Here is an 11767-nt window from a genome sequence, read left to right as displayed (position 1 = left end):
TCCAAATGTCCAATCTTATAAGCATTAAAATTGACAATTACTACAAGGATGGTTATTAAGAACGTACAGACTACAGACTACAGACTATACCATCCTCACCATATCTTTGTACCATTCGATGTACAAATATCAAAGGCAATGGCAGTCGTAAGGAAAGGGGATGGAAAATACTTTCCTTTTTAAACATGAGGGGTTAATTTTGATCATTTGAACTGTCACGTTCTCACTTAACAGTGTTAAAATGTACTCAAACTTAGGTTATCACGTAAAAGTCAACTACACTGTACCATGTTAAGAAATAAAATAAAAAATAAAAAATAAAAAAAGCTGGACTCGTTACTTCGTTAGTACTCTGTAATTCTGTACGTAACTTCATCATACATGGGAGCTTACCAACTCAGTCCAAAACATGAGATTAAAAAAAGTCTGCAATTTGTAATCAATATTGACCCCATTCCACATTGAATCAGGCGGTAAATTTAAAGATCTAACAGAATGAATTGGCTGGGTTAATAAGTCTCCTATCATTAGTTGAACTGGCCTTAGTACATTCTGATCAGCAAAGCTTACAAGCTTCTCTTGGGCAACCCCTTGTAATTAGTAAGTCAAGGGGACGAACAAGCTTTGAAAAAATGAACTTCCCCTATCTAGAAAAGACTTCAAAAATCAGCTCCACAATCTTGGAGCCACTAGCTCACGATCAGCAGCTGAACCCTCACTTGCAAGATTCTGGATGCGAAATGAAAACTCTTCCGCCTAAAACGGTAAAGAGAAGATAACAATCAAAACAACTACTAAATTCCATGCACAACTGAGCACTACAAAATCAAGTTAACTTATCTCATAGCCGCCACTTAATACTCTAATTCTACTCAATACTCGGGCAACACAAATTCTTATTTATAATGGGTGTACAATAAATATTGTACACCGGAGTAAAGGTTGACTCAAAATGCTTAAAAGTTACATTTATATATGTAAAAGTTATCTATTTTTGATGATAATTTTTTTTCATTTGAATACAAATTATTTCTTCAAAATCACTAATAATGTATAAATTAATCATTTAACCCTTTAAAATGTTTATCTATCAACTTTTTAATTTTATAATATAAAAATTACAGAAAAATTGGTTAAAGTTACAAAAAACTGCATAAAAATTATCTTGGTGTACAAATAAATTTATTGTACACCTTGTGCGCGCAAGACCTTTTGCTCGAGCAATGCACTACAAATCTACAATCAAAGATGATAAACTCTGAATGGATAGAGACAGGTGTGTATCTAACATATAGTGCATGTTGTGCATCTCTAGGCAAAAGTATGCATACAATGTTATGAAGCTAAGAGGCACAGGGTGTCCCCAACCAAATACCACCCCCCCCCCCCCCCCCCCCACACACACACACAACATTGTATGCATTTACCTTATATTTTTTAAGCCGAAATTACTGTGAAGCTAAGATGTCATTTACCTTATACTCCCTCCGTCCCGGAATACTTGACCTGTTTTCCTTATCGGGCCGTCCCTTAATACTTGACCTGTTTCTAAAAATGGAAATATTCTAACAATATTAAATTATTTCTCACTCCACCCCTATTAACCCACCCCCTACTCCATACAAAAAATAATTAAAAATTCAACCTCTACTCTCCCCCAACCCCACCTCCCACTAACTACATTAAAATAATACCCCACTATCAACTACTACCTATTAAATTAAATAAGTCAATTCAAGTCCCTTAAACTCTGTGTCGGTCAAACCGGGTCGAGTATTCCGGGACGGAGGGAGTATTTTTTAAGCCGAAATTTCTCAATAGAATTGTTTTCAATTCAGAATGCATAGCTGCCAATTAATTCTTTTCATATTTAACTAATGAATCAGTGAAGATGCTAACAATAAGAGGAGGATAAATCAGATGGTATAGATCCAACGTGAAAATGACTTTTATTTTTATTTTTGAAATTTAAACTAATAAACTATAGATTTTCAGGTACACTCAGGTCGATATTTGACCATCTTAAACCCTGAAGATTATCCTTTAACTAGAGGTTTACATTTCTGCATCGACCATGTAAATCAATGCATCTAAGTGCAGTTAGTTACTATCCTAACATTCCTGAAGCCAACACTCGATGACTTGGTGCTTTGAACTTGGGAAAATGCTCAGGATAGAAAAAAAACCTCAATAAGTGCACAGAACGCTATTTTAGTGAGGTTTAGTAAAAATTATTTTCACTATAAACAGACAGTAAAGAAATAGAATACTTGAGAGAAAATAAAATATCCCAGTCAAATAACCTTTGCCCACAAAATTAAAACTGTCATAACCTACAATATACTAACCTTTTCATCAATCCACATCAGAGAGCTCAATTGATTATTCAAGATCCGCACCACCACGTCTAATGGACTCATCCCTTCAGTTGTATCAAGCTCTCCACCCTAAACAGCAAAAACTTATGCATACAATTCAAGGAAGATACTTGTAAAACTAATTGGGCATGGAATAATCTATACCTGACTAGCATTCAGGGTCTGAATAATTGATTTTATCTGCTCCGTCATGTGTTCTAGTTCCCTTTCCACAGATTCTGCCTGATCATACCTGCGCCAAAGGACAAGTAATAAGGAAGTTCAGTATATTTCATTGATACCATCCGATGATTGTACTACCCCCAATATCTCAGACTGAGACCAAAATAATGCCAAAATTTAGTACTACCCCCAATATCTCAGGCCACCAACAAACTCCCCTCTGTAACTTATTGAAGAATCTATCAGTCTATCACTGCCTGCAAAATCCATTGGGCATGACCTCTGCAGGGGCAATACACTTATACACCTTACAATTTGTTTGGATAGCAAGATAGAAGGGAAAGGAAGGGGAGGAGAATGAAAGAGGGGTGAGGAGGAAGGTGGAGCACCATTTTCTCTCCAAGTATCTCCAATATTGGAGGGATGGTGTTTATTAGAGAGGGAGAAAAATTTGATCCCTCACTCCCCTTTCTTCCCCCAACCCCTTATCCAAACAAAAGAACTTGTTCTCCGACTATTCTCTTCATTTCTCTTCATTCCTCTGGTGGTGACATACAAAGCCAATATAACCATCAGGCAACCCCAACAAGGTATCTAGTTTTTGTCGACAATTCCTATGGTCCTACCAAGTCAAGACCCAATAGAGTTTGAAAGGTGTAAGTAGGATTTGAAATGGGCTAGGTATGGCCACAAGGGTCGACTATCATCTTAGGTCCAGATGGAAAATGTGGAACCAACCAATCCTGGTTAAGTGGGCAGTTGTCTAAGAGCTGAGGCAAATTCTCACTTTTCTTCGTATTATTTACCTAAGGAAAGGATGAAAAATACATCCAAATGGGTGCATGAAAAGGACCAATAACACCGAGTACTCACATTGCATCTCTGGTGGATGCAGCTTCATCATCCAGAAGCGAATTACGTTCATCCTTGTAGATTCGCTCGGCTTCCTCTTCAATACTTTCCAAAGATTTATCAACCTTGAAAGAGATCCAAAACCAAAAAAATATAAGAACAAACTAGGGTGTGTTTTGAGTTTAGGGCAATAATATGATACAGTTTCATTAACAGTACAATAGTGGAATTTAGATAAAAATCAAGAGAAGATAAAGTTGGCAACAGCATCAACGGCATTTCAAAAAAACAAAAAAATATCCTGCAACTGACAGTGGGAAAATTCACACATAGCTTTACAAGCAATTTCACATATTGTTAGATACTGTACATGCAACGTCATTCTCCAAGGTTCCGCAGACTCATAAGCAGTCAATCAGGATTTATAAGAGAGGCTACCCTAAGATCCCATTAAAGAAATCACTCCCCGGCATGCACAAGTCCCCTCCCCCTAAAAACCACTAGATACACTAAGAAGAAACAAAGGATACTAAGGCAGTTTGAAGGGCTAAACTGAATTCAGTCATGGGGTTATATGAACAGGACAACATATGAGAAAAGCTGAAGTTCGGAGTCACCACCTTTTCTATCTAAGAAAATTTTAAGTTTCAGAAATCATAGGATTGACAAAATGTATCGAATAATATGACGAAAGCATAGGTAAACATTGTGGGCCAAACTTTGCTCCTAAGAAGCTACCATATGCAGATATGCTGATCACAATAAACAGTGAAGCAAAACTGGAGTTCATATTTATAGGACAAATCAAGCACCACAACATACCAGTATCTGTGTCTTAAACATTCTTGTTAGTACTTGTGTCTAGTCCATTATAATTTTTATTTTTGTAACAAAATAAATCTCAGGATACTTAGAACATAGAAGACAGGGCCAAAGGACGTCTTCAATACCCAGGCCTGCCTAACGGTTAATTAACGTCCTAGACACCGTCATAGTGAATTAATGTGATGGCCAGCAAGACATAAGCCCACGGTTAAGGACATTTCAGTTCAAACTACTAATGCAATATACTCTTTGCAGAGCCGAAGAAAACTCACACAAAACATAAATAGCAGAAAGTCCAAAAAAACTACCTCTTGCTGATGAGTCTCAATCAACTCCAGCTGTCTTTCCAAGTTGGATTGGGTCTCAACCACTTTTGCTACTTCTGTCTGATTCAGAATGAAATTGCATCAAGAATATTAAAAAATAAAATACAGATAAGCAATAGAACAACTGAATAAACCAAATATAAATGCATTTAGTCATTCATATGTCTGACAAATCATACTTATAAATAGAATTAATATCATCTGGAAGAATTTTTTTTGTTGAAGGATGATTTCTCTGTTCTATTAGGGGATGTTTGGTTTGCAATTTTTAACATGGGCATTGCATCTTCCTGGGAAGTACTAGATAGGGGTGTTGTTTGGTTACCAGGTAGTGAAAAAATGGGGGGAAGTCAAACTTCCTTGGGAAGTAGCAACTCCCACAAGACATGGGAAATTGCTCACCCACTTCCCCCTTGGTCATTCACACTAACTGGGTTAATTGGGAATGAAAATTACGAAATTATCCTCCAAAATTAATCATATAATAGTGTTTGTAGGAAAAGTAGTTAAATTTGTTACAATATATGGGAAAGAGATCAAGTGAACCAAACAAGTTATAGGAAGTTAATACTTGGGAAATGCAAGTTCCTTTGTGACAACCAAACAACTAATGGACATTTCCTCGGAAGTATACAAGGAAATAACTTCCAAGAAATAAAACTTCCCATGGGAGTTTACTTCCTATGCTAACCAAACATCACCTTAGTCACCATTCTCCATAGACGTTCCCAGCATGCCTTACCTCCATGGCTCTAGATCCAATCTTCACTGCCCAATGTAATGGATATTCGCTCGAGACATGTTCCAGATTTCCAGGTTCTGGCCTCTTTCGCCACTCGAAAAGGGATTGTAAAGCTCTACTTTACCAATTAATATTTATACTCTGTATCATTAAAGTCTATCTTAAGATGACACCTTGTTCTCTACCTCTCCCCTACACCTCAATACACTTATTTATAAATATATCTTCACTCATTCAAAACAAGTCGGTCCAAATTCCCATTTTATGGTCAATCATAACTAATACGAAGTATATATTAAAATAATGATCATATTCAATAAGAAGTTTGTTAAAATGAATGAGAAAGATGAACATGCAACTTTTCTTAATTCAATGTGCATATTATCTTAAGTTAAACTTACCTGGAATAATAAAAACGATGCACGATCTTTTAAAAAAATATGCACATTTTCAGTCCAAAAAAAAAAAGTTGCACATTCAGTTAAAAAAACATATGCCCATTCAGTTCAAAATATATGCACTTCAAATCTTTCTCATTTTATCACCCTGCTCACTTGACCATCATCGATGAATACGGATTAGAAAAGGCAGCAGAAATAATTCAAACAAAATACCTCAAGTCGTAGAAGTACATCTCGGTTTTGCAAGATTCTCTTGTCCCAGTCAGCAATTGCATTAGCCTGCTTCTGAAATTTTCTGGTGCGGTCTTGTAATTCAGTGTTCCACTCCTTGATGATCTTCCAGCCAGAAAGTCCAAAAAAAAAAACATGGATGTTAAATTTTCAAAAAACGAGGGGAAATCGAGCTCATGCGACTATACAACAAAGTCCCTAAAAATTTCTGTCAGCATGGTTAGCATGTTTGCCATGTAGGCATGAAAATGAAAAATTGAAGTACCTCCTCAACAGTTTTTCCAGTGATCTCAGAAGGCAACTTGGGGGTGGGAGCAGATGTTACTGGTGTAATCACAGCAGAGGTAGTTCTACATTAAAGATACAACAGGAGTGCAAGTCAGATTAAATGTCAAAACACTGTTCCACAAAAGAAGCACAAATCTATTGGCACATAGAAAAAAATCCTTATGGAGGAAAGGGGAGAAGGTAAGGAAGTGTTCAGAAAACACTAAACATCAATTCATTACTTTTTGAGCGATAAAAAATACGAAGTAGAAGCAACACTTTTGTCATGGATAAATTTCTCTTGCAAATCTCAACTCTGATACCACCTCGGCACCTACTTACCCTCTCCCCCCAAATCAAAAACTATACTTCTTCCATTTTGAAATGGATACACCATTTTAACTTTCACGTTTGTCAACAAACATCTTTGACTACCTAACTATCTAATAGTTTAAAAAGATTCAAAGTTGATATTTTGTAAATACACATTGAGACAAATCCGACAAATTTGTACATAACAACGTTTATTTTCTACATATTAACAGAAAGCTGTCAAAGTTATCATATGAATGATTGAATTACGCAACTAGTTTGAAACAAAGAAAGTATATTTCAGATCCCCTCAAAAAAAGTATATTTTAGATCGAAGTGGTGAGGATACAATATCGCTTAGAAAACAAATTGGTGAGGATAACCATGCTTATCACATTGGTGAGGATACAATATCGCTTCACTACAAAATCTCAACCAACATTCTAACCCCAATCTAGAGACGGCTTTGAAAATATCATTTTCGGCACTAAAGAAAACAAGATTGCAAATAACAGAACAAAATTCTTCAATTATAGCAGTACCTGAATTATTAAGTTTAAGCTACAAAGATAAATGGAACTAACCCACTACTTGAGCCTACAGCAACAGCGGAAGATGTTTGTACAGCAGTTGTTGTAGAGCTGGAGATGGCCGCTGAGACAGAAGTTGAAGCCAGGAAGCCTAAAATAGGATTCTTTTAATCACATAACAATACAAACTTCTTGAGGACCACATAAGGGAAATGGAAACAAGTTTAGAAAACAAATTTCTTGTCTGACCAAAACATACTCTTTGACCTATGAGGCATGCTTCAAGATATTGTTGGTTAACATCTTAATTGAAAAGTGATTTTCGCTACAAAGATATAAATCAAAGGGTAGTAGTGCACAAACTTCTGAATCCCATAACAGAACAGGGTAGTGACACTTCAGATGCAGTTTTAATAGCACATGTATCATCTGTTTTCGTTTGAGTAATAACCCACAGTTATACACTAAGGAGCAAATGAATTCTTGCTAATTCTCACAAAGAATATATTTCCAAAGGCCTTTACACAGCAATTTACAGTATAAAGCCAATGTAGACTAGTTTGCAGACAAAGGAAAATGGAAAAATATGCAACCTTTAATTACCACAAGTTCCACCAAAAATACTAATAACAACACATCCCACGAGACTACTTACCATTTTTTTTAGGGGGTGGAAGTAGTTGCATAGATCGCATTGTTCTACTTTCTACTTCACCTTCATCACATTGTTCTTTCACCAGAATCTGGTTTCCCAGAGAAATTTGGATCACTTTTACACTATGTTTGGATATGAAGATTCAGAGAGAAAGTGAAGGATACATTTTCCCTAACTTGAATAACACATAGTGACATAGGGAAAGGGAAAGGGAAAGGAAAGAAATTGGAGGGATCCATTTTACTTCTCCTTTTAATAAATCAAATCCTCCATTATTGGAAAGATTCAGAAGGGAAATGGAAGCTCTTCTCCCCTCCCCTCACCTCCCTTTCTCTTCCCTCTTTTTCCCTCCCTCCCTTTCCCTCCACAAACCCACTAATTACATTTAAAATAGGCCAAAAATCACATCTTTGGACCAAACAACTCTCACATCTTAAGAAAAACCATTAACAAGTATATAACTCTTTCAAAAAACCCTTTTACCTACCATATACAGTCATGTAAATACCCTTTCAGGCACACTAATTTTGCAATATTGGATACCAAACCACCATATCATACTCGGACAACAATGAGGAAAAAAAATTAATTGTCATTTCATTATTCTAAATTTAATTTGTTATTCATTCTTTGACTGTGATGCATGAGACTAAAACAATCAACTCGGGTAATGGAAGCTATATCCTACAATTGGAAGGATGTATTTATTATTTACACAAAGGCCAATTGGTCAAAATTTGATAATGAGAACAAGTGCACCTAGCCTCCCATCCATAATTCTGTAGACATAGCAACAATCAAGTTCCAAACTATCCACATCCTCAAAATCTCTATCCTTATTGTCTATACTATACCAACGTCCAATTTTAACTTTCCAGTTCAAATTTCCACTTTACTCTCTTGTTCAAGCTTTGATGAGCCGACCCTAATAATTTACTTTGTTTACCAACTTAGGCCTTCTTAACGGTATTTCAGTGATATTTTGTATTTTGCTCATCTATTGCTTTTTAGGATCTTTCTAATAGTTTTCTAGGCTTTAGATAGAATTATTATGTTCCTGTCAATCCAGCGTTCACCGGAAGTTTAAAGCTAATTCAAAATAAACCTCTATGAGGGGTATGGACCAATACCTCTCTCATCAGAAGTTGTCTTTGCTTAATTACTTGCGGGTTGCTACCTTTATAGATATTGTGTTGTCGCGTGTTTTTAAGCTTTTCAAGACTCAACAAAGTCTCCATAAACAGATACATTCTCGTCGTCGGTCCCACTTGTGCCTAATGTGCGCACACAAGCGTCCCGATTGACCCTCGACTCTCGCCCTTGTCGCCAATAGGCAAGAGTGCACACTCCGAAGCAAGCACCCGCTCGTGCCCCAAGCCTTGAGATTCACTTTCCGCACAAGGCTTGCGCACTTTGCCGCCCCATAGGCAAGAGTGTGCCACACGATCCGGTGTCGAAACACTCGGACCGTGACACATAAGGTTGTATAATGAGAATTATATTAACATCACTTACATAGTTACACACTCTGTACTGCACAGTAAACTAACAAATTGTAATGTATTGATTGTAATGTATTATCCCACCAACATACATTTATGAGATAGGTAAAGGAAAAAAGAAAATAAACTAATTGGAGAAAAACAAACCAAAGCCCCCCTTACACGAGAGAAAAGAACTTCGCCACTGTGTCTTTACTAGGGGTTGGATCCTAAAACATAGATGTTATAATCATTTTTAAAAACCGTAGAATCCATGAACTTGAGATACTCACGCAGATTCGAGTTCAACCTAGGTAACAGTCCAATCGTTGCATAAATTTGATTCTTGCTCTTACTTCTTCCCCTTCTACCAACAATTTAGGTAACAGTCCAATCGTTGCATAAAAACTAATGTGTCGATTTGGATAGACAGGAAACCAAGACTTTCAACTCAATGCATTCATCAACATACCAAATCGCACTAGAATTGTTATAAAATTCTGACAGAACATGTCTCTTTTATGACTCCACACCCACAATATGATAATTAAAAAACAAAAACAAACAAACATCATGAAAGTCTAGTAATTCAGACTTATTGTATCGATTCAGGTAATCTACAATTATACAGACTACAATGCCAAACTAGAATGTAGGAGACAAAAGGTCAAAGTTTAGAAAAGCTCACCAGTAGCAGGGGCAGTAGTAGTAGTAGTAGTAGTAGTAGTAGTAGCAGCACCACCACCAGTAGTAGCAATGGTAGCAGCAGTTTGCTGAGGCTGAGATTGGGAAGACGAAGCAGGGATAGTAGTAGGCTTGACTGCAGGAACAGTAAAACTTGAGAACGAGGCAGTAGGGGTCAAGGAAGAAGATCCACTGGAGATCCCAAAACCGGAAAAAGAAGTGCTTGCTGGGGAAGCGGAAGCTACTGGCGTTGTCACAGTGGACGAATTCAAAGAAACCCCGGAAAATGCAGCTGGGGCAGTTGAAGTAGCAGCAGGTTGAGAAGAGGCAGCAGGGGTCGTAGCAGCAAAAGGTGAAGAAACAGTAGCACTAGGTGTTGAAGTAGTAGTCGTAGTAGTAGGAGGAGTTGAGAACAATGATGAAGCGGCAACAGAAGGTGGAGTAGTAGGAGTAGCATTAGCACCGAACAATGGCTTCGTAGCTGAAGCACCTGCCGTGGAGGAGGCTGCATTGTTGAAATTAAACAATGAAGTAGTGGACGCAGCAGCAGAAGCCGGTGCCACCGAAGCTGGGGGTGTGAAGGAAAACCTTGATGGAGGTGAAGCGGTGGTTGTTGCTGTTTGGGTGGATGATTTCAGGAATGAAAATCCGCTTGACGAAGCGGCCAATGATGAAGAAGCCGAGGCAAATAAAGACGACGGCGAAGCAGAAGAAGAAGCCGAGGCAAATAAAGACGACGGTGTAGCAGCAGCGGAAGAAGCCGAGGCAAATAAAGACGACGGTGTAGCAGCAGCAGAAGAAGCTGATGCAAATAAAGGAGGTGGTGTAGCTGGAGAAGATGATCCGAATGTCGGTGTTGTAGTAGTATTATTGTTTGCTCCGAATAATGTGGTGTTAGTAGACGGGGCGCTGGTTGAAGATCCAAAGAGATTGGGGGCGGAAGATGGGAAGGGATCTACGGCGGAGGTTGTAGTGGTGGTTGAAGCGGAGGCAGGGAGAGAGAAAGAGAAGGCAGGAGCAGCGGTGGAGGAAGGAAGTGAGCCGAAAGCAGAGGAAGAAGGGGTGGTAGAGGATCCGAACCCAAAACCAGGAACGGAGGTGGTGGAGGAGGATCCGAAGCCAAAGGAAGGGGCGGAGGCAGCGGACCCGAGGCTGAATGAGGGAGTGGCAGATGAAGAGGCGGCGCCGAATCCAAAAGCGGGAGAAGGGGAAGCTGAGGAGGAGGAGGAGGCGCCGAAGGCAGAAGAAGAGGTGGGGGCACCAAAGGCGGGAGAGGAAGAGGGAGCACCAAAGCCAAAGGTGGAGGAGGAGGCGGCGGTGGAGCTAGGGTTTGCGAAAGGGGAGGTGGAGGGGGAAGAGGTGTTGTTGAAGGAGAATCCTGTGAATTGCGCCATTGTTGGATGGATTGTCTGTGAATTTTTTGGGGAATTTCTGATTCACGGGGTGGTGGTTGTGTTTTATTGTGGAAATGGAAATGGAAAAGGAAAATGGAGCGAACTGAAGAGAAGGGTTTTGGGAGGAGGGATTTTTGAGAGGGTTTGAATTTGGGGGTTTTAGACGGCGGTGCCCCGACGGTACGGATACCGGAGTATAGTGAAGTGAGAATGTGGCGCTCGTTTTTTTATTTTTTTTCTTTGTTACGTTTTTGGTTAAAATTTTAAAGTTTGTCCTTCCTCTGTTTTTATTGGTCTTATTATATTTGTCTTAATAAATACTTTTTAAATATCAATTTTTTTAAAAAAAAAAAATTCTAAATTGGAAATATTAATGTTTGAATTCGTGCATTGGCAAACTTGCCTAAATAATTGTGTCATTTAAAAAAGAACGGAGAAAGTATATGACTTATAAATTTTAAGCTCCTTCCAATCTTCCATGATACAAGCTTAAAATTCTCAAAATTTATAAGTGTGTATCATGATAC

The 11767-nt window shown here is 38.2% G+C and overlaps 1 protein-coding gene across 1 annotated transcript; it reads right to left on the bottom strand.

Annotated features, from left to right (window-relative positions):
* Positions 1–227: 227 nt before the first annotated feature.
* LOC110800329 (nuclear pore complex protein NUP62) lies at positions 228–11473 on the bottom strand. The gene is made up of 9 exons (XM_056837484.1): positions 9851–11473; positions 7081–7177; positions 6183–6267; positions 5900–6022; positions 4526–4603; positions 3414–3517; positions 2523–2610; positions 2349–2447; positions 228–756 (listed from the first exon to the last, which is right to left on the bottom strand). The coding sequence occupies exons 1-9, from the start codon at positions 11238–11240 to the stop codon at positions 667–669; spliced, it is 2154 nt and encodes a 717-aa protein (XP_056693462.1). The 5' UTR covers positions 11241–11473; the 3' UTR covers positions 228–666.
* Positions 11474–11767: the final 294 nt, after the last annotated feature.

Source organism: Spinacia oleracea, chromosome 2 (genome assembly GCF_020520425.1).
Source record: "Spinacia oleracea cultivar Varoflay chromosome 2, BTI_SOV_V1, whole genome shotgun sequence".
Lineage (NCBI taxonomy): Eukaryota > Viridiplantae > Streptophyta > Magnoliopsida > Caryophyllales > Amaranthaceae > Spinacia > Spinacia oleracea.
The sequence above is the reverse complement of the archived record's forward strand: the minus strand, read 5'-3'. Positions and strand labels throughout refer to the sequence as shown.